Raw genomic sequence first — 26,815 nt, 5'->3', positions numbered from 1 at the left:
GGTCATCTCAGACACTGACAAGTGTCTCAAGGAAAATGAAACTGGGGGATGTGATAAGAAAATGTCTTAGGGGAGCTATGCTGGTTTTTTTACATAGTTATTTATTTTTTGAATGGGTGATAAGTTCACTTGGTTTGAAATTCAAAGGGCACAAAACGGTATACAATGAAGTCTCTCTCCATCCCTCACCCACTGCCACTCCATTTGCCACCTGGGGATGGTTGCTTTAGATGGGGGTCAGTGAAGACCTCTGAGGAGGGGACAACTGAGCAGGAACCTAACAGAGAACTCGCCAGCCATGCAAAAACCCCAGGGAAGAGGGTCCCAAGGCAGAAGGAACAGCCAGTGTGAAAGGCTAGAGGCAGGATTGAACTCGGCATTTTCAAGATGAGGCTTGAGATTATGACCATCAGACTCTCCACGATCCCATTCTGTGTCCTACTGGTAACCCCTGCAGTGAGTTTGGAGTGGATTTTTCAAGACCTTTTATTGGGCATGTACACACATGTATATGGTACCTTAGGTGTCTCCTTGATTTTTTTCATACCCTATGTATCATCTGGCAATTTGTTTCCTTTTACTCAATAATGTGTTGGAAACTTCTTTCATGCCACTTACACACCTCACTCTTTTTAGCTGCTACTCAGCACTTCAGACAAGAGATGTGCAATGGTTTCACCATCCGTCATCCTCTTGATGGGTATTTAGGTTGTTTCCAATTTCTTGCCCTTACGTCACTGCTGCCGTAAAGATCCTTGATCAGGCTGCTGTGTACATATGCAAGAGTTTCTCTAGTTCAGGGGTCTTGCTACCTGTTCTGTACAGCACTTGAGCTAAGAAGGGTTTTTACATTTTTAAAGGGTTGTAAAAAAATATGCAAAAGAGGCCCTATGTTAAATATGCCTAAAATATTTACTATTTGGACATTTATAGAATAAGTTTGCTGACTATAGTGCAGGTGGCACACAGAAGCACCACCCCTCCCATTTCACAGATGGGAAAGCTGAGACCCAGAGAGGAGAAAGGACTTGCCCATGGTCACACAGAACTGGGGTTTTCATGCAGTTGGATAAATGTAAATGTGTGTTGAGCTGCTGTTCTGGGCCTGGCTGGGTTAGTAAGGCCCAGAAATTGATCAAGTCTACCTCTGTCCCCAAAGAACTCAGTCTGAGGAGACACACAGAGAAACAATTATAACCTACCATAGATAAGGGTTCAGGGTCTCCCAGAGTGGGGTGGAGAAGGGGAGAGGAGTACTCCATTCTTCAGAGAAGAATTAATGTCAGAGCATGGCCTAGAAGAATGAGGTGAAGGAGATCAGGACGGCACCCGGCAGCGGATTCCTCTTGGAGAAAAAAGGCTGGGAATCTTGATTCCCTCACCTAGTCAGCTGGGCCCCAAGAGTTGTTTTACTCTCATACCTTGCACCACTGGAGTCCTGGTGGCTCAGGCAAGAGGTCTATAGCCCAGATTTACTTCCTGCCTCCAGGCTTCAATTTATCCATTTCTCAATGTCGAACTGATTTCCCAGGTTCCTGCCCCAGCCTAAGGCACCTTACCCAGGCCAGGTGGCGCTCTACGAGAGGGGCGTGATCACATTGGTTACGTCACGTAGGGCGGAGTCTGCAGGACCAGTGGCGGAAGTCTGGGAGGGTGTAGGGACTCAGCCCGAATCTGGCGCGTGGTGGGAGGAGGCTCCCGGGAGCCGGCATAGGGAGGGTCCCCCACCTCCGTTCCCTCGGATATCTGCATGATCCCACCATCCTCCGCAGATGAAACTGAGTCACGGCGGGGCGTGCGTGGAGAGGGGACCAGGGGCCTTATTCACACAGGGACCGGGAGTCCCATTCCCACCGAGGTCCAGCGCCGCACACCCCCCCCCCCATAGCGCCCCCACCCCCACCCCCGCCTCGCCCCACACACACCCTGCGGCTGTGAGTCAGCGGCCAGCCGCGCCCCCTCGGCCCACTTCCTCCTCACCTTCCCAGGGCGGGCGAGGGGGGGGGCAGTGAAAGGGGTGGGCCCCCTCCCCACCCGTTCCGCTCTTCGGCGGGGGAGGGGGTTCGCCCCTTAGGAATCCCTCATAAATTGGTGGAGAGAGACGTTGAGGGCTCCGAAGGCAGGATTTAAGGGACAAAATTTGAGAGAATCTATGCTTGACCAGAAGGTCCTCTTCGCCCCTCAAACTGAGTAGAATGTAAAGAAATGGAGAAGTCAATGGGGAGGGTGAGAAGAAATTGTGCCCCCATTGCTATTCCCCTAAGAATTTCCATCGTGGGAGAGAACGAAGGATCAAGGAAGGATCCCTTCCCCTTCATCAAGCTTCCCCTCTAATTTGGGGGGGTGACCCCCAGAGTGCATCGCTATGCAGTAACGTTGGGGAAGAGGGAAATAGCGGAAGTCTAAGGTTCCGCGTTGCCCTTTTAAGCGCCCTCCATCCCCCCCAACCTCACCGCCTTGAGGTGTCCGCGGCCCCTTTAAGGCGCAGGGCATTATGGGTGCGGGGAGTGGAATTTTGGAACGAAATGTAGCGAAGAGAAGTACAGTAGTAAGAGTAACATTGTAGCCGCCGCCGGCCGAGGGGGCGCGCCGGGGAGGGGACGCCGCACCCCCTTTCTGCTGCCGGGACCCCCGATCAGAGCCCCCGAGAGACGAGGCGCCCGAGGACCCGCCCCGGCCCTGTCCACGTTCCCCCCAGGAAGCCGGACTCTATGGGGCGGGACCCTGGGGGAGACTGAGCAGAACCTGGAGCCAGCCCTGAACCCCTGAACCTCAAGCCAGGGGCGCCCCGGGAGCACCTACCCCGTGGGCGCTCCGCCCGCCCGCCGAGCAGCCATGAGGTGAGCCTCGAACTGCCTTCAGACCCTTCCCCGCCCGGCGCGAGCTCCCGCCCCGTCTTTGTCCCCCTCCCCCCAGCTTGCTCCGGGCTGGTATTTGGGGACCGGGCACTGGGAGCCTCGCATTTGAGGCCGAGCCCCCTTGGACGAGCTACAAATATTGACCACTTCCCCTTGACTCTCAAGGCTCCGCGTAGTGCCGGTGAGGTTCTCCCGGGAGCCCTTAGATTTGGGGGCGCTCCAAGGACTCCCGAATTTTTAAAAGACTTTTTCAGAGGACCTTCAAGTTGGCAAATACTCCCCGCAGGGAGGCCAGGATTTAGGCAGGGCTCAGACTCCCCCCAAATCTCAACCCGGCCCCTAGAGGGATTGTGGGGGGCCGGTTTGGGGGTCCCTGGGACCTGGAAGAGAGATTGAGACGTAGACTTTGGTTTTCGGGGTCCCCTTTTACGTGGCGCTGGAAAAAGTCTTCCCAAGAGCGACCTTGCTCCTTAACTTCGGGGGTACTTAACCCCCTAAATTCGGGGGGCTCATCCTCCTGTGGAGGAGGTTGGTGTGGACGGATCCACGGACCCAGACGCAGCCTCCAGGGTCTGGCTGGGACTCCCCTCCCCCGCCGCTCCCCACCCACAATTTGCTTAAAACAGGCTGTGCCTAGGACCGAGCGAGCGCTCTGGGCTGAGGGCGGCTCCCCGGCCCCGGGCCAGAAGGGCGGCCCCTCTCCCCAACCTGCGCGGCCCTGGGGAGGGAGGGGGCGCGGCAGCTGGGGGAAGGGGGGCCTTTGTCTTCCTGACTCACCTGTCGAGACAGCTGGTGTGGGGAGGGGCCGGCAAAGAGCGCCGTGGGCCGGCTGCTTTCCCCACCACGGCGCCTCCCCCTTCTCTCAACACCACCCCCCCTTCCCCAGCAGTCCCGAGTTGTGCGGTTGGAGGAGGGGGCGTTGCAAAGCTTCAAGGTCATAGCCTTCTCCCCCAGGGACCCAGGCTTCCCAGAGAGTTCCAGCTATCTTCCCAGGAATTTAATCCTGGGGGGTGGGGGTCGAAGGGACCCAGGGATTTTGTCTTTCCCGGGCCTCCCTCAAAACTCCTGGGCTCACCTGAGGGCGGGGCCCGTGCGGCTGGGGGACCCGACTAGCCCCCCCCCCCCTTATTCTCCCTTTCCCCTGGCCCCCCATAATCTCTCCCTTGAGGACTGAGCCTGACAATACTATCTCCCTTCCTCTACTCTCTCAGGGACTTCCTGCCCCAAAGCCCCCAGCTCGAGGGGGAGGCCCCTGGGGGCGGCTGGGGATTAACCCCCTGGCGCCCACATCTTCCCACATTCCCCATACCCCTGCCCTCTGACATAGGGTGGCATTCCTTTTTACGGTCGGTAGAGAATCCCCCTCGCACATTTGTTCCTTCTGCTGTAAAGGGATTGCTGGAAAATTTGGAGCAAGGGGGCACCCACAGACACCCACAAGACTTCCTGCCTATCCTTTCCCCCATTATAGCAACATTCCTTCAGGGTCTGACCGGGAGAGGGGGCGGTTTTCGGGAGTCAGGCTCTCTTACTTCACCTTCTTCCTGGGGGGGCTCTCCTCTCCCACTGCCCCCCAGCCCCGCCCCTTGCCTCCCCCCGCCCCCCCCCCCCCGCCGCGTTTCCGGTCCCAGGCACGGTGGAAGGCGGATGGCGGATGTCCGAGTTAGTGCTGCCTCACTCACTGAGACCGTAAAAGGGCAGGAGCAACGTCTGGGCCAGCCTCCCCGCCCCCAGTCCCCGAGGCCCTGGCCCTCCCACAAGGCCCCCCTACTGCTGGCCACGACCAAACCTCCCACCTCCTGGGAGGTGGGCAGAAGTTGAGCTGATGCCTGTCCCACCAGAGGGTTACTCCCACCTCCCGAGGGGTCTTCCCTTCTGATGGCCACACCCGACTTACTGGGCTGTGCCCCTTCTCCCAGGACAGCTAGGAAGGATTCAGAAAGACCCATGGCCTTGTCTGGGGGCAACTGGGGAAACTGAGGCTCAAAGAGAGAAAGGCCTGGCCCAAGATCCCTCAGAAATTCCTAAGCAGTATTGAGGGAGGGGAGGGGCCTGGGATCCTCTGATTTCTGGCTGATTTGGCTGGGGACAGTCTTGGGGGCAGTTGGAAGAGAGGATGTTAAGATGGAAAATTACAAGATACAGTTCCTTTTCTCCCAGTTTGACAAATATTTGTTGAGTGTCTGCTGTGTCCGGGACTCTGAGCTGGAATTCTGGGAAGTGGGGCAGAGGTCTGAGAATCTCAGGGCAGAAGGGACTCAAGAAGTACTTGGTTCATTTCTTTCCTCTTCCAATAATTGTAATTATTATTGTTGTTTTTATTTTTTTTTTAAATAATGAGAGACCATTTGATCAAGCATCTACTTTGTGCCAGGCACTGTAATAGGTGCCTGATTCAATTTAATCCTCACAGCAATTCTAAGAGATTGATACTATTAGGACCATCCCCCTTCCCCAGATGGGAAAACTGAGGCACAGAGAAATTAAGCAAATTGCCTATGAAAGTCAGATTGGAAGTGGGCAAGCCTGCATTTGAACCCAGGCCTCTTTCCAGACTATTATACTATTAGAGAAAAAGGAAAATCAAACCTTTAGTGGTCTTTAAAAAAAAAATAATAATAATACAAGTAACGTGCTTTCACTGTACAAACACTTAAGATAATGCTGATAAACAAAAAGGAATCCAGTTACCTTCCTAATCACTTATGGGGAACTGAGGCCTGTCAGGGAGGAAGGACTAGAGTGAACCCATACAAGCCCTGCAGACCCTACGTCTGAGTTTCTATCCAGGGTTTCTTCCAAGAAGATTTGTAGTTTGGAAAGGTTGTGTGTACCTGAGGCTTTGGGGGGTGGATCACAAGTTTTGCAGTTTAAGGGGCTATAGGATGAAGGGGTGAAAGGAAGGGCAAGCCTCTAACATGGAAGGTTTGAGTAAACCGGAGTGACTATGTTTGACTGCCTCCCGTGATGAGAAGCTCTCTCTCTCCTGTATTGCCTCTCAGCTCCCTCATATGGATCCTCTGCCAAATTCCAAGTCCTGCGCTTAGGGCTTTTCTTATCTCTTTCAATCCTTACCAAACCCCAGTGAGTTATGGCTTCCAGGGCTGGAAACTGAGGTTCAGAGACGGGAAGCCACACAGCGAGGGGGTGACTTGAACCTTCTTTTATCTACCACATGCTAGAGTTTTCCAGAATGGGAGGACTTGTGGGAGAGTTCTGGGCTGGTTGGGGATTAAGGCTCTCATGTCAAATTGAGGGTATGAGACCCCAGAGACCACTGGAATTAGGCAGACCCCATTTCCATCTCACTCCCTGCTTCCCGGCTGTGGGATTTTTCCGTTCTAGCTTTTTGCCTGGTTTATAGTTTTATTCTGTGAACTTAAGTAATGAATTAGTTTTTTATAGGTAATACCAGCCCATGTTAAAACAAAACAAGTCATAATCAAGCAATTCAAGAAGGTAAACGGTACAAAATGTCCACTTCCTGCCTGCCTCCTCAGGCCCCCAGGTCCCCAGTGCCTCAGAGGCAGCCATGGTTAGTCGCCTGAGAAGCAGCCTCTGCATATATCACCACTCTGTGTGCAGAGGTATTTATATCCTCCCCACCTTTTTTTAAAAAAAAAACTTCTGATACACACCACTTTATACCTTGCCTTAAAAAAAGAAAAATCAGCTTAGCTGTTTTCTCATCTTTAAATGAGGTTAAGAACATTGGGGGTGGGGTGGGGGGGAACTTGCGTTCAAATATGAGCCCCTCTGCTTGTTTGCTGTGTGACCTGGGATAACTGCCTTCACCTTTCTGTGGCCACAGTTCCTCATCTGTAAAAAGGGTGAGCACCAGAGTCCATCTCATGAGGTCATTGCAAGGTTCACTGTGGAAATTGCAGCTCAGTACCTAGAACAGTGTCTGGTACACAGGCTAACCAATAAATGTCAGCTGCCATTGTTAAAAACTTTTCCTTTTTTACAGATGGCTAATTTAACAACTCTTGGATACCTACTATGCCCTAGGCATGATTCTAGGTTCTGAGGACACAGCAGAAAGGACAAAACAGAAAGGACAAAAATCCCTGCCCTCATGGTCCTGACCTTTTGGTAGGGGAGACAGGGATCTGTCAGGCAGGGATCAGGTGCTATGAAACGTGGGACATGCAATGAGAGGGAGAGGAGCTTTTCCAGATAGTGTAGTCAGGGAGGGCTTCTTGGAAGAGGTGTCGACTAAGTGGCGACCTGAAGGAGGTGAAAATCCAGGATGAGGGAGAACAAGAGCACCAGCCTGCGGTGGGAATGTGTCTGGCACGTTGAAGGAGCAGCACGGAGGCCAGTGGGGCTGGAACAGCAAGCTGGGGGGAAGGAAGGGATGAGATCAGAGATCACACAGATCACGAAGGCCCTGGAGAGAACTTGGCCAGAATAAAAATTCTGTGGGAGCTGCCACGGGAGCTTCCAAGAAGAGGAGGGGCACGATCTGACTTGTGTTTTAACAGGATCCTTTTGCTGTAATGGGGACACCACAGCCTGGAGAGGGACAAGACCAGTCTGGGGTCATTCTGCAGACATCCAGCTCTCTGGCCAGTCCAGAGACTCAGCAGGGCAGGGTCGCTTGGGAGAGCAAAGTGCAGCCAGGGTTGGGTAGCAACGAAGGCCCCGGGCACCTGGGCAGAGTCTGCCCTGGGTGTGGGTGGCAGGTGTGGGCGAGGCCTTAACCCTGCCCTGCCAGGGGCAGTGGAAGCCAGAAAGAGCCCCTGAGGCTGCACTTGTCTGGAAACAGCACCTGGTGTTTGGGTAGGGCCCACACAGTCCCCGGTGGTTAAGATTGTGGACTTGGGAGCCAGGTGGCTTGGGTTCAAACCCTCGCTGTGCTTACTTACTAGCTGTGTGACCACAGGCGAGTCACGCAACCTTTCTGGGCCTCTGTTTGCAGTCCTTGCAGAATGAGGATGAAATAGCCCATCTAGAAGGGCTGCAGTGAGAATAGAATGAGAGACTCTGAGGAAAGGGCTTAGGGCATCTGAGCAGCTGAAGTGCCTGATAAGAGGGAGGTGCCCCAATTATGTAAACCTGGGGGGAGGGTCTGGGGGCTCAGCTTCCTGGCCTCGGAACCCGGATCTGGGTCTGCTGAGGGGCTTTCCCTGCCTTGTCTTTTACGGCGTCAGTGTCATGCGCCAGCCCCCAGCCCTGGTAGAGACAGAGCCATTGTGGGGTATAATTTCTCTCCCCGGAAACCTCTGACCACCAACTTCCTCTTTTCAGGATAAAGTCCGGTGGGGGTGGGGACCAGTGCTTCCCCCTGGTTTGTGTGTGACCTTGGGCAAGTCACTTCCTGTCTGGGAGCCTGAGTTTCCCCACTGGGGGAGGAGGGCATTGAACCTCCCCAGAAGGACTGGTAGGGGGTGGGAGGGATGTGGCTCAGGGACCCAGTGGTACCTGTTCAGGGTGCCCGTGGAAAGGATGCTGGCAGTTACTCAGCACTCAGTACATGCCAGGCACCATGCCAAGCGCTTTACATGTCCAGACTCATCTACTTCTCCCACTGCCCTGGGGGAGGTGGGGTCTGTCATTTCCCCAGTCTGCAGGCAAGGAAGATGCCTTCTCTCATGTGGGAAGGCTGCTTGCCTGAGTCATATGGAGTAGGTGGCCCAACGGGGATTTGAACCTACATCTGTGGATATCAGATCCTGAACCCTGAACCAGTTTACTGACCCCCTCTCCCCAAGGCTAAGTCAGATGTCACCTCCTCCAGGAAGTCTCTGATCCCCAGGCTGGGGCAGGCACTCCTTCTGGGCACCCCAGGCCTGGTCTTGGATTATCACTATCTGCGGACAGGACAGACCACTGTGATGCTCTCCTGCCCTGGAGGGTGGGGCCGGGGCTGTCTGGGTCCCTGCCTGACATGGAGCAGGGAGTGTCCACTGATGGCCGTTGGCACCAGGGGGGCCGGATGGATGGGGTGGGCAGCAGGAAGTGGAAGAGCCTGGGATCTAGCATTGGGCCCCAACTTGCTGCAAGCCTCACCCTTCCCCTCCCTGAGCCTCAGCTTCCTCCTCCTGAGTGGGGAGAGGTGGTTGGGGGAGGGGGGGCTCCAAGCACCCCAGCAGAGATGGGGAAACTGAGGCTCCAAGGGCACCAGGCAGGGGCTGGTTCCCAGCACTGCCCAGAGCTCCTGCCCCGCCCCTTCCATCCGCTTCTCCCGGGCCCCCTCCTCCAGCTCTCACTCTGCGTCTCTCTGACTGTCTCAGTCTCTCTGTCCATCTCTTTGTCTTTCTCCATCTGCCTGTATCTCCATTTCTGTATCTTTCTCTGCTCCCTGCCTTTCCATCTGTTTCCCCCCACTACTCCTCTGTCTGTCTGTCTTTCACTCTGTCTCCGCTATGTCAGTCTGATTCCTTTCTCAGCTCTCTCTCTGCATCAGTCTGTATGTTTGTCTCTTCCAGTCTGTCTGACTCTTCCTCTTCCTGTCTTCTTTCTCCCCATCTGACTGTCTGTCTCTTTCCTTGTCTGTCTCACATCCCCTGTTTGTCTTTGTCTGACTCTCCCAGTATGTCTGTCTTTCTGTCCCGTCTGTCTTTTCTCTCCCAGTCTCCCTGTCTGGGTCTCTTTGAGGGTCTGTCCCCAGCCCTCTCTCCCGGTCTGCCTGTCTTCCTCTGCCTCTCCATGGGTCCCTCTTCCTCTCACACTGTCTTTGTGTCTTCAAATCTCCCAGGGGCGCCCAGATGGAGAAGGTGACTGGCCCCTGGAGGGAGGGTGCCAGGCTCCCCTCAGCTAACTGGCCTCTCTCCCCTTTCCTCCCTCCGGGCAGTGAGACAGTTGTCTGCTCCAGCCGGGCCACTGTGATGCTCTATGATGACAGCAACAAGCGATGGCTGCCTGCTGGCACGGGCCCCCAGGCCTTCAGCCGCGTCCAGATCTATCACAACCCCACTGCCAACTCCTTCCGGGTGGTCGGCCGGAAGATGCAGCCAGACCAGCAGGTGAGGCTTCCCTCCCTGCCCCCTCTGCCCGCTGCGCCCCACCACTCCTCACCCACTTTTCCCCCCCTGCCAGGTGGTCATCAACTGTGCCATCGTCCGGGGTGTCAAGTATAACCAGGCCACCCCCAACTTCCACCAGTGGCGTGACGCCCGCCAGGTCTGGGGCCTCAACTTCGGCAGCAAGGAGGATGCAACACAGTTTGCCGCCGGCATGGCCAGCGCCCTAGAGGCATTGGAAGGTTAGAGAGAGTGGGCAGAGGGGACCACTGAGCCCTGCCGTGTGGCCTGGGGCTGCCACTTTACCACTGGGCCTCAGTTTACTCATCTGAAAATGGGGCCAATTCACTACTACTGTGGAGAATTATTATGAGGATTTTGTGGGTTCCCATGTGCCCCGAGTGCACCCACATATAAAACGCACGGTTCCTAAGAGTACATTTTGCTCCAGGAATTTTTACACATGCACACTCCTGTGTGACCTCCCAGATCAAGATATAGATATTTCCAGCCTCCAGAAAGTTCCTTGTGCCCTTTCCCCAGGTAACCATTATACTGACTTATGTCATCATCGGTTAGTTTTCAGGCAACAATATTAAGAAAAAACCTTCAGTTGGTATTTTTTAAACTGGAATGTACCCACGAATCATCTAGGAAAAACGCAGATTCCGATTCAGTTGGGTTGGCCGGGGCCCGAGTCTCTGTACTTCTAACAAGCTCCCTGGTGACGCCAAGGCTACCGGTCCATTAACAGTACACTTTGAGGAGCAAGGCTCTAGGTGACGGCCATGCATCTGGGGTCACAAATCACCAAATGGCGGAGGTGTTTGCTTCCTGGAGCGGCGTCAGTGCCACTGGGGAGGGGCTCGCTTGTCCGAGGCACAGAAAAATGCATGGGAGCCAGAGGCCTGAGGGGGGTGAGGAGGCGGCTCTCAGCCTTTCCTGGGTCTTCAGGTGCGTTAAGAGCCTGGATGCTGGAGTGGGCCTGAATTCAAGTCTTGTTCCTGCAAATTCGGGTCTGCAGGACTTGGGGCAAGCGGCTCCCCTCTCTGGGCCTTTGCTGTCCCGCCTGTGACCTGGGCATCCTCCCAGCACCCACCTCACATCAGCTCAGTCAGGGGAAGCTCGTGCCGACCCTCATCGCAGCAGAGTCCCTGGGAGGCCCGGGAGAGCCCAGGGAACGCGCTGAGGGGTGGCGCTGGCTTCCGGGGTGACTCAGCAGCCTTTACTCTCACCTTCCAGGAGGCGGGCCTCCACCGCCGCCGCCGCCTACAGCACCTCCCACTTGGTCTGTCCAGAACGGCCCCTCCCCAGAGGAGATGGAGCAACAGAAAAGGTGGGGCCAGTCCCTGCGTGGGGAACCTTACTGCTGCCGGAGTTCTAGGTTGTTCCAGAACCCCTGACTCCTAGTGTTCAGACCTCTCCAACTTAAAGTTTTCAGCATGTTCCAACTCCCAGGGGACTAGAAATTGACATCTTTCAGAAACCCCCCCACCTCCTGGAGTTTCAAAAACTCCTGACACCCAGAGCTGCAGAACCTTCTGACCCTTCAAATCCTGGTCCTCCAGATTCCCAGAGTCCAGAATTTGGTTGTCTAAAGGGTCTTGGGTGTTTTGTAATTCTGGTGTTCTTGACAGTCTGATGACTAGATTGCTCGCCTCTTGCTCTCGCTCTGTCCCTGTCCTCCCCCTGCAACCCTTTCCTGGCCCCTGGGGAATGGAGGACATGAGTGGGGCTTAGGAGCCAGCCTTGCCGGAGACCTCTGAGGGGCGATCTGGGAAGTTGCTGGCCATCCTGGGGCTCTGAGTGATGGCAGCTCGCCTTCCCTCCCCAGGCAGCAGCAGTCGGAGCTCATGGAGCGGGAGCGCAGGGTCTCCAACGCAGGTGATTGCTCGAATGGCCTCGGGGGTCGGGTGACCACCCCAGAGGAGGGAGTGGGCCAGCCGGACAACAGAGAATAAGGCTTCTCTCTCAGCACTCCTCCTTTTTCGTGTTTCTTACAGGAGGCCCAACTGCTCCCCCAGCTGGGGGACCACCCCCGCCTCCAGGACCTCCCCCTCCTCCGGGTCCCCCCCCACCCCCTGGTCTCTCCTCCTCGGGGATCTCGGCTGCAGGGCATGGAGCAGGGGGAGGCCCACCCCCTGCGCCCCCTCTCCCCACAGCACAAGGCCCCAGTGGTGGAGGGACCGGGGCCCCCGGCCTGGCCGCAGCCATTGCCGGAGCCAAACTCAGGAAAGTCAGCAAGGTGAGGGGGCAGGCATGGCGGGTGTGGGGTGACGGGGCCTGATATTATAATGGGATGAGGCCAGAGTTGCCCGGGAGCCTCACAGGAGGGCTGGAAGGCCAGGAGGCCCGCCCATAAAGCCCCCACCTCTTTGTAATTTCTCCAGCAGGAGGAGGCATCTGGGGGGCCCTTGGCCCCCAAAGTTGAGAGCAGTCGAAGCACGGGCGGGGGGCTCATGGAAGAGATGAATGCCATGCTGGCCCGGAGGTGAGCCTGAGCCTGGAGCCCTCAACAGCCGCAGAAAGCCCTTGGAGCACACCCCTCAGACCAGCAGTTATCACCTGGAGATTCCTGTTCAGTAGGGCCGGGGTGGGGGGGAGGGCTCAGATTCCCAGTTAGTTGATTTCTTTGGGTGAAAGTTCGCCCTTTGATAGCCAGGTTTGGGATATAATGATGGGGACTGCATTCTCCTGAGATGGCTGAGGTTTGCAACCACCCAGGTAGCCTCTGGAATGTTCTAAACCCCAGAATTCTAGGACCTTAGGAGATCCTGCCTCAGAACCTGGGAACTCCGCCCTTGGAATTTTGTGACTCCCAAACATGGGAATCGGAAAGCCCCACCCCAGTTCAGGAGCGGCACTCTCTTTAACTTCTAAAACTAAAATTTTCTTAGCCTTGACAAATTCCAGAAGTCTGCGTGCTAGAATCCACCTTTCGAGAGCTCTGGGGAAGGGAATTGTTGAGTGGCTGAGGGAGGGCTGAAGCCATCTGTTTTTTTGCGTTTCTCTCTTACAGAAGGAAAGCCACACAAGTTGGGGAGAAAACCGCCAAGGATGAATCTGCCAATGTGAGTCAGGGGCTCTTCCTGCCATATACCCCTTAGGATGTACCGTTTGGGTAGGAATATTGGGGAGGGGGCTGTGATAGGGATGGGCTAGGTTTGAAGGTGGAGGAGGAAAATGAGCAGAGGTGCGGCGCCGGGTGGGGGGGGGGCTGGCTCATGACAGTTTCTTTTTTTTAAAAATTTATTTATTTGTGGCTGCGTTGGGTCTTCGTTGATGCGCGCGGGCTTTCTCTAGTTGTGCCGAGTGGGGGCTACTCTTGGTTGCGGTGCGCGGGCTTCTCATTGCCGTGGCTTCTCCTGTTGCGGAGCACGGGCTCTAGGCGCGCAGGCTTCAGTAGTTGTGGCTCATGGGCTCAGTAGCTGTGGCTCGCGGGCTCTAGAGCGCAGGCTCAGTAGTTGTGGCACACGGGCTTAGTTGCTCCGTGGCACGTGGGATCTTCCCAGACCAGGGCTCAAACCCCATGTGCCCTGCATTGGCAGGTGGATTCTTAACCACTGCGCCACCAGGGAAGCCCCTGGCTCATGACAGTTTTATTTCCCACCAGCAGGAGGAGCCAGAGGCCAGAGTCCCAGCCCACAGTGGTGAGTGAGAGCCCAGTCTAGTCACAGGAACTACAAGTCCCAGGATGCCCGCTTCTCACATATAACACACCTTGATGGGAGAGTCTGTACAAACAATGCTGGGGATTGTAGTCTCCTGAGATGGTTCTTTGAACAGGGGCTGATGAGGCTCGGGGAGAAAGATTGAGGCAGGGCATTCCTTGTCCCTGATCTTTTTGATTTATTGCCTGTCCCCCAGAATCTGTGCGGAGACCCTGGGAGAAGAACAGCACAACCTTGCCAAGGTGGGCCATCAATACTGGGGCCCCACCCCCCAAAATAGTTGAATTTGCCAAATTTGTAGGGAGGAACACAGTGTGACCCCTGGAATGGGAGGCAGGGGAGGCAGACCCTCTCTCTAACCTCATTTCCGCCCCAAACCACACCAACTCTCCCAGGATGAAGTCATCTTCTTCAGTGACCACTTCCGAGGCCCAACCCTCTACGCCCAGCTCCAGTGATGAGTCAGACCTGGAGAGGGTGAAACAGGTAGCTTGGGGAAAGGACTGGGAGTGAGGTCCGGGGGATAGAAAGGAGATCTGGGTCCAGACTCTGCCACTGACCTGCCATGTGATTCTAGAAAAGGCCTTGGGAACCTCAGTTTTCCAGTCTGAGAAATGGAGAGATTGGATCATGTCAGGGATGACACAGACACCATAACCACCTTATCCAATACCCATGACAGACCTTACTAATCTTATCACTGGACTCACTCCTGTTGAGTACCCAGAATCCTTTTCAGTACACTGACCCCAGACATTTATCACCAATTGGAGGTGGCAGGAGACTGGAATGTATTTGCCAGCCTTGGTACTGGATGTTCTCCAGTACTTTCCTTCTGGCTCCAAGGATCCAGAATTCTCCCCTAGAATTCTCACTTTGTGGCCTTGCCAGTGATGTCATGATGTGTATGTAATAGGGGTCTTGAACCTCCTTCCTCTGGCCCCTCAGTCATTAAGAAAGGGGGGATTCACTTTTGCAAGTCCAAGTACCCTTCCTGATTGGTACCCCATTATTTTCAGGAGCTTCTGGAAGAGGTGAGGAAGGAACTGCAGAAAGTGAAAGAGGAAATAATTGAAGGTGAGGTTGTTTTTTATTTTAAACATTTATTTATTTTGGAGGCATCATGTCCCTTGGAAAGCCCTGTTTTGGAAGGGAAGGGGGAAGAAGCTCTGCCCCTGACCTCTGCCCAGTTTCCTTCCAGCCTTTGTCCAGGAGCTGAGGAAGCGGGGTTCCCCCTGACCACAGGGCCCCAGAAGATCCAGTTTCTCCTTTCCGCACACGCCCTCCGCCTGTCACCCTGCTTTCCCTGCCTCGACTTGACTTGGAATTGGCTGAAGACTACACAGGAATGCGTCTTCCCCACTCCCTATCTCACTTGGAAAATTCCAAGGGGGTGTGGCTTCCCTGGCACCATGCCCACACCCATACTGGCTGCTGATTGGCTGGGGAGGCCCCCACCCTTTGCTCCCTTTGGTCCTTCCCCTATGCCATCCCCTTGGGGCTGGTTCCTCTGCTGGGGATGTACCAATTAACCCCACAGTAAGGGGGAAGGAAGGAGGGAATTTCACATTCCCTTGTTCTAGATTCACTTTAACGCTTAATGCCTTTGAAGTTTTGTTTTTTAAGAAAAAAAAGTATATATATATATTTAGGTTTGGGGGGGAGGAAATGTTTTTTCTCTTTGGTTTTGATAAAATGGGATGTGGGGAGTTTTTAAATGCTGTGTCCCTGGCTTGTCCCACTTGGGACAGCTATTTAAGGGGGGTTGTCCCATCAGGCTGGGGGCACCTCCCCCCACCCCAGGGACCTCCCTTCCCTCTGGCTCCTTCCCCTTTTCTATGAGGAATTAAGATGCTGTAACTTTTTGGAACCTCAGTTTTTTGGTTTTTTATTTCAGTAGGTTTTGGGGTCCAGGCCATTTTTACCCCCTGGGGAAAAAAAGATGAGGGGGAAAGGAAAAGGGGAGGAAACCTCCCCTCTCCCACCTTCACCTTTAGCTTCTTGAAAATGGGCCCCTGTGGAATAAATCTGCCAGTTTTTATAAATGCTATTTCTGGAGTGATTTGAAGGGCTGCTCTCACGCGGATGGGGGCGTGTCCCTCCCTCCGCCAGTAATCTGCCTTCCCCTCACCTTCCTTCTTCCCACCCGAACCTGCCCTCAGACTCCTGCAGCTAGGGTGGCCTCTGGCCCCTCTCGGCCTTCCTGCCTCCCTTCCTCTCTGTGCCCCTCACCAGGCAGCTTCCTCACTCCTTCCCACCCTGCCCCAACCACTTCACCACCCTAGAGAAAGCCAGGGGCAGTCCCTCATTGACCGTGTGCCCTTGGACAAGACCCTTTGCTTCCCCTGGGCCTCAGTTTCGCCATCTGGGAAAGGGCTCAAAGGATGACACTGGCCCCTTCCCACCAGAACCCTCCCAGCTTCTAATTTTAGTGAGCCTGCCACCCATTTTGCAGATGTACATCCTGGTTCTCAGACACATTCTCAAAATGACGTTCCCCCAGAGCTCCTTAAATTATACAACATTTACAGTCTAAAAAAAATAGAATTCAGAAATAACAGAGCTCATAACACATCCCCTTTAATGGTTCAATGGGTTGGCAGGGGGTAGGCGAGGTAGGTAACAACACTACCTGGTGGAATTATTCCATTTGGTTGGAGGTGGTGAACTTCAGGGCTGAGGGGGCAGGTGGTCCCACTGGAGGAAGCCTTTGCATGAAGGACTGGGGTGGACACTGGGTGTCCAGTTCAAAGGCAAGAAGTAAGGGGGAATCCCTGAGTACTCTGAAGAGGAGATCTGGATGGAGGAAAGGGTGGAGAGAGGATCTGTTGGAATGATCCACTTGAAGAGGGGAGGACCCCAGTCAAGGCACCAGTGGTGGACGAGAGGAGCCACAGGGTGACTCACTGGAGCTAATGCACACCAAGATCCATCCTACTCCCTGCCCCCCCGAAAGAGTGAGGTAGATGGAAGGTCAAGGGGTGGGGAAGTCCATCAGAGGTTTCTATATTTTCACTACAATGTCGGTACCAGTGAAGAAGTGGGAAGAGGTGTCCTGGTGTAATGGATGAGGGTCCCAGGGAAAGGACCACTCCTCAGGTAAGTTGGAGGTGTGAGTGACAAAATTAGATGGTCCATGTGCCCTGCTGGCCCTCCTATTGGTGGGTGGGCGGGGTGCAGTGGAAGACACTGCTTTTCCATTCCAAAGTGCTAAACCAGTGGATGCGGTGGGGGGGGGGGAGCGGGGGGGGGGGTCGGGCTGGAACGTTCCACCGGTGGATGGGGGTGTCCCAGTGGAAGGTACCCCTCACTGGACAGGTGAGTAGGGAGGTGACCAGAAGCCTGGTTGGATCAGCCCCAGTCCAGGATCCCTTCTGCCCCTAAAGGGACCTGGTGGTATTAGCTGGGCCGGTTCAGGAAGGGACAGTGGGCACAGACATACATGGCAGCCCAAGCATCAGTCACGTCTGAGACCAGGGCCCTGCGGCCTCCTACTCCTCGGGCGTGGGCTCTGCCTGGGGCGCGGGCGGCGGGTCCGGGGCGCAGAGCTGGGCGCGCACCTCTTGCATCTGCGCCTGCAGCTCCTCCAGGGCGCCCCGCGGCGGCGCCGCCTGCACCTGCGCCTGCAGGGCCTCCAGCGCCAGCGCCAGGCGGTCCACCTCGTCCCGCATCGTGACCCAGGCGGCGCGCTGCTCCCCCTCCTTGCGACGCTGATACGCCTGGTGGCGCCAGTACTCCAGCACCAGGCAGCTGCAGGTCACGATGAAGACGGTGGCCTCGCCCAGCAGCTCGGCGCCCAGCTCGGCGGCCGCCTCCTCGTTCAGCGGCTTGACGGCTTCAGCGTTGAAGCCCATGAGGCGCATCTTGGCTCGCATCTCGGCCCAGTGGTACACTGCGGGGGAAGACAGGGGTCAGGGATCTTTGCTGGGGAATGCAAGCCCCGCCCCTCGACGCCTCGGTGTCCGGGTCGGAGCAATGGCGACACGGCAGCCAGAATAGCGGGCGCCAGCGGGGAATAGGCCCCTTAACCAAGACCCACGTCGGGCCTCGCACGCGGAATGCCCAGTTAGTTATCTGGCCAGGGGTGGCCCTGAGGGCATCTTTTGAAAACGTCCAGAAGATTCTGGTGATCGGCTGGGGATGAGAATTGCTGCCCTGGAGTGGAGGTCCAGAGTGGGGGCCGCAATCTCTAGGAAGGGGTGGGAGCGGTCAAAAGTCCAGGGCGGGTGTAAAGCTTGCTCCTTCTGCCCCTCCCACAACCCACCTGGCAGGCTCCTTCCCTCCCCCCGAAGGTGGAGCCGACTGTGCTGCGCTCTGTCCTGACGTGTGTTCACTTGTGGGGTTTGGGGCTTTGGATGGAGCTCAGGGCTGGAGCGCCTGCTCTAAAGCCAACTCCTTCCTTATCTAATCACTTACTCATGTGAACAAGGATTATCAGCATTGTGATCACTTGTAAATGCAACATAAGCCTAGAGTTGATGTTGAAACCTGATTCACTGCAGTAATAATATTCATCCACTGATACACGAATTGATGGGAAAAATAAGGTTCCTTGGGCTCATTAAGGGATGAATTTCTGAAAACATTTATACTTGACCCCTTCCAACCATCCTCCACAACAACCAGGCTGACCTAATTAGGTTTTCTTCCTTTAAGTTAGAAGAATAACATGCACATGGGGGGGATCATTTAGACTACATAGAAGGGGGTAAATTGCAAGACAGAAGTCCATCTTTCCACCTCCAGCTTTAGTTCTCCTATTCCTCAAAGGAATAGGAGGACTATTTTTTGGGGGGGCTTCACAGCACGGCTTGTGGGATCTCAATTCCCACACCAGGGATTGAACCCCGGCCACAGCATCAAAAGCCTGGAATCCTAACCACTAAGAGGTTAACCACTTCTATTGGCAGACCAGCCAATAGAGAAGGACTTGAATCACCTAAGAGGATAAAATCTAAATGGCCACTAGACATGTGAAAAGATGCTGACCTCCATTACATGTCAGGAAAATATTAATTAAAATCACAAAGAGAAAGCACTACACACACACCAGAATGGCTGAAATGAAAAACCCACACATCCTAAGTGCTGCCAAAGATGTATCACACTCAGACTCGGAGGAGGTAATTGAGGACACCCACTCTGGCAGCTGGTTGGCAGCGACTCCTAAATTTAGCATTCAATGCTCTATGAGCCAGCAATTCCGCTCCTGGGTGGACACCCACAGAAACCTGTCACATGTTCTCTGAAAGACATGTCCCTGCATGTTCACCTCAGTGCTATGAATAAAAGACTCTGGACCACCCAAATGCCCACCCATAGGAGGACTGGTCAAAAAGAATGCACACAGTGAAACACTCAACAGCAATGAGAACCAATGAAGCACAACGACATACACAAAGCTGAATAAATCTCACAGACAATGTTGAGTGAAAGAGGCCACACAAGCATACATGCTGTGTGATTCCATTTATATAAAGTCCCCAAAGAGGCAAACTCAATCCACGGGGTTACAAGTCAGGATGGTGGTTACCCTTGGGGGGCATAGTGACTGGAAGGGGGGCATGGTAGGGTTTCTGGGGGGCTGGTTATATTCTGTTTCCTGTTCTTTCTGTGAGTTTATCAAACTATACACTTAGGATGTGTACACTTTGCTTTAGGTATATTGTAATCCAGTTAAAAGTTTTCATAACCCAGGGCTTTCCTGGTGGCGCAGTGGTTAAGCATCCGCCTGCCAACGCAGGGGACATGGGTTTGAGCCCTGGTCCGGGAAGATCCCACATGCCGTGCAGGAACTAAGCCCGAGCGCCACAACTACTGAGCCTGCACCCTAGAGCCCATGCTCTGCAACAAAAGAAGCCACCACGAGAAGCCCACGCACTGCAACAAAGAATACCCCCTGCTCGCCGCAACTAGAGAAAGCCCGCGCGCAGCAACAAAGACCCAACGCAGCCAAAAAAAAAAAAAAAAAAAAGTTTTCATGACCCAAATGAACGAGAGTTGTCCAGCCACCTTCCTGATCTCTTCCAAGTGAGTTTCACTTGCAGCATCTGGTGAGGCCCAGAGAAATGCCACTGTCCGGTGCCATGCCCTTGGTCAGTCTGTTTCCTCCCTGTTGCCCATGGGCAGCCAGACTTGGCCTTGGCCACCTGTCAGATGAGCCTGAGACATCTAACTTCAAGGTGTCTTGACTGCGTATTTAACCCTCTTCCTGTTGGGAAACTACACTGGCCCCTCACAAAAGGAACCCCAGTCTTATGATGTCCCCCAGGCTCCTGCCTGGGTGCAGGAAGCAGGGTCGTGATGGAACCTTGAACTCTTTATTCTCCCTGAGGGTCTGTTAGAAGGCAAAATGGATTCAGAATCCAGGACTGAGAAAGTCCAGGTCCCCACTCAAAATGGGAGGGGGACGGGCACGACTATGGCCTGTGTTAAAGGGACTCAAAGACACGATGATAGAACATTCCTTTCTTTTTTTTTAATTTTTAAATTTTTTAAAATGTATATATATTTTTTGGCTGCACTGCAGGGCCTGCGGGATCTTAGTTCCCCAACCAGGGATCGAACCCATGCCCCCTGCAGTGGAAGCGCGGAGTCTAAACCAATGGACGGCCAGGGAATTCCCCACATTCCTTTTTGTTTAAAAAACAAAATTTGATGAGCAGTTAAGAGAGTCTTTTATAATATAATTTTATTATATGATTTTAACCACAATTTTAAAAAATATTCAAATTCCATATGTCAATTACCTCCATAAATCTAGACAGTTTCTTAAAGGTAAAGGCTCAAAAGGGAATCTCAGCCTGAAATTGAGGAGGATTTTATGTCACAATCTATAAATGAAGCTATGCTTGCCAAGCACAGTAGTTAAAACAAAACAAAGCAAAAATGGTGAAATTACTCATGTTTGCTTCCCTAGCAGTGTCTTATATCCCCAGGCATGCTTTTGCCAACTTACCAACACTTCTGAAATATTTCACTACTAATAAATCTCATGATTTGCAGAGGAAAAAAATTAAAAGAATGAATGAGCTTTATGTATTTCAACACAGAAAAATCTCCCAAACATAACGAGAAGAAATACAAGGTCCAAAAGATACAAACAGCGTGATAAAAACAAGAACGTGCACTATGGACACACATATATATTCAGGAAAAGTATAAAGTCTCACATGGAATAATACTCAGCAACTTCAGGACAGATGAAGGAGGAACGAGTGAGAACGGGGTGAGGCTTTTTAGCTTTAGTCCCTAGAAAAGGGAAAAAAACTCAAAGCAAATAGGGCAAAATGTTAATATCTATTAATTCTAAGTGGTAGGTACATGGGTGTTATAGTATTTTCTCTATGTCTGCAATATTTCACAATTAAAAGTAAAAAATTAGTTCAAAAAGAATAACAATTATATTTTTTGGCCATTTGGAAAAAAAAGGATTTTGATGAATGCACAGTGATAGAAATCAGGTCAGTGCTTCCCTGAGGTCAGGTATAGATGGAGAGATGGACTGCAAAGGAACACAAGGAAATTTGGGGGGTGAAGGAAATATTTTTAACTATGGTGGTGGTTTCATGGCAAATACCTGTGATAAAACCCATCAAAGTGAACCCTTAAAATAAGTACAGTTTATTGCATGTAAGTCATACCTCAAAAAAAGTTGTTAAATAAAAAGGAATTTTATAAGATTAAGAAAGTGAGAAGGCAAGCCACAGACTAGGAGAAAATATTTGCAAATCGTATATCTGATAAAGGACTTGTTCCAGAACATATAAAGAGCTCTTAAAACTCAACAATAGCTGGGAATTCCCTGGCGGTCCAGTAGTTAGGACTCGGTGCTTCCACTGCAGGGGGCCCCGGTTCAATCCTTGGTCGGGGAACTAAGATCCCCACAAGCCACATGGCGCAGCCAAAAAAAAAAAAAAAGTCAGCAGAGAAATACCAATCAAAACCACAGTGAGATTCCATTTCACACCCACTAGAATAACTGTATTCAAAACAACGGCCAGTTGCACACATGTCCACATCAGCGTTATTCACAACAGCCAAAAAGTGGAAACAACCCCAAAGTCCATCAATTTGTGAATGGATAACAAAATCTGGTATATTTATACAGTGGAGTATTATTAATACATAAAAAGGAATAAAGTACTGATACATGTTACGACAGGGATGAATCTTGAAAACATTATGCGCAGTGAAGGAAGCCAGACACAGAAGGCCATGTAGTGTATGATTCTTTTATATGAAATGTCCAGAATAGGTAAATTCATAGAGACAGAAAGCAGATTAGTGTTTGCCAGGGGCTGGGGGAGGGGAGAATGGGGAGTGACTGCTAATGGACTTGAGGGATCTTTTCAGTGATGGAAATGTTCTAAAATGACTGTGGTAACAGTTGCACGACTACGTAAATTTACTAAAAATAAACTGTCCACTCAAGACAGGTGAATTTTATGGCATGTAGATTATACCTCAATAAAGCTGTTTAAACAAACAAACAAGAAAAAAGTAGAGTCTCTCCCGCTGAAATTGGCAAATGCTGCTGTGCAAATGCGCAAGCTTCTCATTGTGGTGGCTTCTCTTGTTGCGGAGCACAGGCTCTAGGCGCGCGGGCTTCAGTAGTTGTGGCACATGGGCTCTAGAGCGCAGGCTCAGTAGCTGTGGCGCAAGGGCTTAGTTGCTCCACAGCATGTGGGATCTTCCTGGACCAGGGCTCGAACCCGTGTCCCCTGCATTGGCAGGCAGCTTCTTAACCACTGTGCCACCAGGGAAGTCCCTGGACCTGAAATCTTGAGCAAGGTATCAAGGATGCCAGGAGTGCCTAGGAGTCATGCAGGAGGGAGGATGGCAGGTGAAGGGCGGATGTGGGGTGGTACCCACGGTGCTAGCAGTCCTCTGACCTCAGGAGTCCACCAGTGTCTCGTGCTCATGGCAACCTGGGGTAGACGCCTTGCTGCCAAGTGTTGGCCCAGCCAGGGACTACATTTCCCAGTGCCCCTTGGGGTTAGGTGTGGCCAGGGCATTAAGTCCCGGCAAGGGGAATTGAGGTGAAGTGAATAGAGTGCCACTTCCAGTCCTGGTCCATAAAACCTGTGCTCTCCTCCTTCATGCTCTTTACTGACCTCTGGCTGGAGTGGACATGACCCCCAGGGTGACCTTGAAAGGCACAAGCTGAAGATCGTGGGACTGCATCAACCTGGGTCCTTGAATGACTGAGCAGAGGAAGAGGGCTGTCCTGCCACATGACTCCCCTGCAAGAACTGCTATACAAGCAAGAAATAAACCCCTGTTCTAGGTGCCATTATACATTTTAGGTCTCTTAGTGACAACATTGGTGTCCTGAACTATAGACCTCCAAGATTCCTGCTGATTTTCCTAGCCTTGGTCTCCAATATATCCTTCCAATATATTCTTTTTCTGCTTCCGTTGGCCCAGGATGGTTTCTGTTGCTGGCATTGCAGAGTGTTCACTGATGATGACAAAATTCAACGCTTTGCTAGTATTTCCTCTGCGCTAGGCACCTCCCTAAGTGTTTTACATGTATTAACTGTTTCGATGTCATAATAATCCCACAAAGGAAGTTCTGTTGTCAAGCACAAAGACATACGGTGAACTCCAGCTCATCCAAATAGTATGAGGTGGATCTAGGGCTTGAGTCCAGGAATTTCAGTGTCAGAGCCCACACCCTCCTCCACGATGCTCCACTGCCCTCCAGACAGATTCTCTAAGCCTAGAAATGACTGCCAGTTACATCCATTTTCACACAGCACTATTCACAACAGCCAAAAGGAGAAACAACCCAAATGTTCATTGCCAGATGTACAGATAAACAAACTGTGGTCTATCCGTACAATGGATATTATCCAGCCATAAAAAGAAATGGAGTACTAATACCTGCTGCAACATGGATGAACCTCGAAAACATGATGCTAAGTTGAAAGAAGCCAGACACAAAAGTTCACATATTGTATGATTCCGTTGATAAGAAATGTCCAGAACAGGCAAATCCATAGAGATAGAAATCAGATTGCTGGTGGCCAGGAGTTGGAGGGGGAGGGGATGGGGAATAGCCACTTAATGGGTACCAACTCTTATTTTGGGGGTCATGAAAATGTTTTGGAATTAGATAGAGGTGATGGTTGTACAATGTGGTGAATGTACAAATGCCACTTAATTATTCACTATAAAATGGCTAATTCTATGTTATGTGAATTTTACACCAATTAAAAAACAAAAAACAAAAAACAAAACTGCGGAACTCCACACAAGGGGCACCCTCAGCCGCAGCCTCGACTCCTGCCACCCCCTGAGCTACCCTCACTGCAAGAAGCCAAAGAAAAACAACTGTGGAGGAAGGATCCTTCTTCCTCCATGGGCCCTGTAACTTGACATTTTTAATTTTTTTAATTGAAGTATAGTTGATTTACAATGTTGTGATAGTTTCAGGTGTACAGCAAAGTGATTCAGTTATACATACGTATCTTTTTCAGATTCTTTTCCATTATAGGTTATTACAAGATACTGAATACAGTTCCCTGTGCTATACAGTAGGACCTTGCTGTTTATCTATTTTATATATAGTAGTGGGTATCTGTTAATCCCAAACTCCAAATTTATCCCTCCCCCCCTTTCCTGACTCCTTAAAATGGCCACAAGGCCCAATGGGATCTACCCCATGGCTGATGCTCTGGCAGTTTCCACCTGTTCATTCAGTGCCCAGACGCCTCTGCTCTCTCCCACCCCTGGGCCTTTGCATATGCTATTCCCTCTGCCTGCAACACTCACTCCTCTCCACACCCACCCTGAATTTTCAGATGCCTCCTCCTGTTGGGAGTCCTTCGTGACCCCCCAGGCTGGGTCCATCACGATTTATGCAGGTTCCCCCATCCCAGGTCCACGCACTCTGGGTCGTCACTACCTGTGGATGCACTGTCTCCCTCATGACCTGGGAGTCCCGAGAAGGCAGGATCCAGAGTGTCTTGGTCACCACTGTGTCCCCAGCACAGCCCTGCCTAGCACAGGACTGGGCACAGAGATGATATTCATGGAATATTTGCTAAAAACATAAATGAATGAATGAATCAATCAATCAATGAATAAATAAACTACTGACCAATTACAAAAGGGCAAAGGGCACTTTTCCAGTGGCAGACCTGGTGGTCATCACCTGAACCAAGTGATCAAACTCAGCATCATCAGAAACAGGACACACCGACATCGTGTCCTGATGGAGTTGCCAAGGGAAAGACACAGCACCACACACATCGTTTTCCTGCTGAAAATGTTCACTCTCAATCTAATTATGGTCCAGAGTGTGGGTCATTTGCTACAGGGCAACTGAGCTGGAAGTTCCAAAAACCCAAAGTCATAAAAATCCAAAAGAGCTAAGGAACTGTCTTAGATTTTTAAAGATTAAAGAGATGTGACTATAAAATATAATTTGTGGATCACGATTGGATCCTGGATTGGAGGGGAAAAAAAAATCTACAAAAGACATTTGGACATTGTTGGAGAAATTTGAAAAGAAGCAGTTTCTTAAATGACATTATGAAATTATTAATCATTTTCTTAGTGTATAGTGGTTTGTGGATTATGTGGGAGAAGGTCCTTATTCTTAGAAGACACTTGCTTCAGTTTTTAAGGATGGGGAGTTCCCTGGCAGTCCAGTGGTTAGGACTTGGCGTTTTCACTGCCGAGGGCTCAGGTTCGATCCCTGGTCGGGGAACTAAGATCCCGCAAGCCACACAGCATGGCCAAAAAAAAAAAAAAAATTTTAAGGACAAAGTGCCATGGCATCTGCAAATTACTTTCAAATGATTCAGCAAGAAAATCTGTGTATATATAGAGACAAAGATATAGATGTAAACTGTTATGGACTAAAATGTTTGTGTGCCCCCAAATCCATATGTTAAAGCCCTTACCCCCAATGTGATGGTGTTTGAAAGTGGGGTCTTTGGGAGGTAATTAGGTTTAGATGAGGTCTTGGGGGCAGGGACCCCATGATGGGATTAGTGTCCTTATAAGAAGAGGAAGAGACACCAGGGCTCTCTCTCTCTCTTTGCCTTGTGAGGATACAGTGAGAAGGCGGTCGTCTGCAAGCCAGGAAAAGGGTCCTCGTCAGGAACTGAATCTGCCAGCACCTTGATCTTGGACTTCCCAGCCTCCAGAATGTGAGAAAATATATATCTGTCGTCTAAGCCACCCAGTCTATGGTATTTGGTTATAGCAGCATGATAGAAGACATAAACATGGGTATAGATGTAGACCTAGATATTTGAAGGACATAAACAGGACACAGTGTGAACAAGGGATGGATCCAGTAAGGGCACTTGGGTGTTGATTGTGTATTTCTTTCCATTGTTCTGTAGGTTTGAGAGTTTTTCGAAATAAAATATTGGGGAAAACTGAAATATAAATAACAAACAAACAAACAAACAAATACATAGTATGTGTGGAAAATACTCCAAAACGTAGGAGCCGATTATTTCTGCGAGATGGGTTTGGTGGTGGTCTATGATTTTTAAGTTTTCTCCTATGAACACTGATGACTTGTTTGTTAAATCAAAGAGGAAAATTCAAAACATATGCATGATCAGATCCAGCGGCGTCATTTCCGGGAATTATTCTTAAGAAGCTAAGGATGGAATGCACAAAGATTTAGCCCATGGTCCCTGAGGACACCCCTCTGCCTAGCATGGCTGTTTGGGAAGGGTCCTTTCCTTCCAATCACCAAGGCGTCCTGATGCTGCCTTCCAGGTCAGGTAGAAGTGGGGCCACTGTTTGGTGTGTGATGTGTCCATCTTCTAAGCTTAAAACTCAAAACTCATGGGAAACCTGGAGGGGCGAGGGGGCAAACTCTGGGGTACCTTATTCACTGTCTCTTGGAGGGTCCCTGCAAGACTGAGCCCCAGGTACTCACAGAAGTAACCTGTTCACTAACATACCCTGTAAAGACTTCCTTCCTGGGCTTCCCTGGTGGCGCTCTGGTTGAGAGTCTGCCTGCCAATGAGGGGGACACGGGTTCGAGCCCTGGTCTGGGAAGATCCCACATGCCGCGGAGCGACTGGGCCCGTGCGCCACAACTACTGAGCCTGCGCGTCTGGAGCCTGTGCTCCGCAACAAGAGAGGCCGCGACAGTGAGAGGCCCGCGCACTGCGATGAAGAGTGGCCCCAGCTTAACGCAACTAGAGAAAGCCCTCGCACAGAAACGAAGACCCAACACAGCCATAAATAAATAAATAAATTCATATTTAAAAAAAAAAAAAAAAAAAAGACTTCCTTCCTTTTCTGTCTCACTTCCCTCCGGAAGAACCCCTTGTTCCTC

At 51.7% G+C, this 26,815-nt stretch overlaps 2 protein-coding genes across 8 annotated transcripts; one reads left to right on the top strand and one right to left on the bottom strand.

Annotated features, from left to right (window-relative positions):
* The first annotated feature begins 2,493 nt into the window (after positions 1–2,493).
* VASP (vasodilator stimulated phosphoprotein) lies at positions 2,494–15,542 on the top strand. 7 transcript variants are annotated; one of them, XM_082438287.1, is made up of 14 exons: positions 2,495–2,840; positions 6,829–6,953; positions 9,658–9,829; positions 9,903–10,068; positions 11,069–11,162; positions 11,661–11,710; positions 11,830–12,071; positions 12,217–12,317; positions 12,846–12,897; positions 13,440–13,476; positions 13,694–13,739; positions 13,893–13,983; positions 14,517–14,574; positions 14,688–15,542. In XM_082438287.1, exons 2-14 carry the CDS (start codon positions 6,937–6,939, stop codon positions 14,714–14,716), a joined length of 1,155 nt encoding a protein of 384 aa, XP_082294413.1. In that variant the 5' UTR covers positions 2,495–2,840; positions 6,829–6,936; the 3' UTR covers positions 14,717–15,542. The 7 variants fall into 7 exon arrangements, 6 of the variants coding, with proteins under 6 accessions (XP_082294413.1, XP_082294412.1, XP_082294410.1 ...); XM_082438286.1 differs by having other exon boundaries at positions 2,496–2,840; positions 12,220–12,317; positions 13,443–13,476; positions 14,699–15,542; XM_082438284.1 differs by having other exon boundaries at positions 2,496–2,840; positions 12,220–12,317; positions 14,699–15,542.
* A 519-nt stretch (positions 15,543–16,061) lies between these two features.
* On the bottom strand, positions 16,062–24,118 carry LOC309648955 (optic atrophy 3 protein homolog). Its single transcript, XM_082438296.1, has 2 exons — positions 17,762–24,118; positions 16,062–17,389 (listed from the first exon to the last, which is right to left on the bottom strand). The coding sequence occupies exon 2, from the start codon at positions 17,370–17,372 to the stop codon at positions 16,989–16,991; it is 384 nt and encodes a 127-aa protein (XP_082294422.1). The 5' UTR covers positions 17,373–17,389; positions 17,762–24,118; the 3' UTR covers positions 16,062–16,988.
* Positions 24,119–26,815: the final 2,697 nt, after the last annotated feature.

This window comes from Balaenoptera physalus, assembly GCF_965194825.1.
Source record: "Balaenoptera physalus genome assembly, chromosome: 19".
Lineage (NCBI taxonomy): Eukaryota > Metazoa > Chordata > Mammalia > Artiodactyla > Balaenopteridae > Balaenoptera > Balaenoptera physalus.
This window is presented reverse-complemented; position numbering and strand designations above follow the sequence as displayed.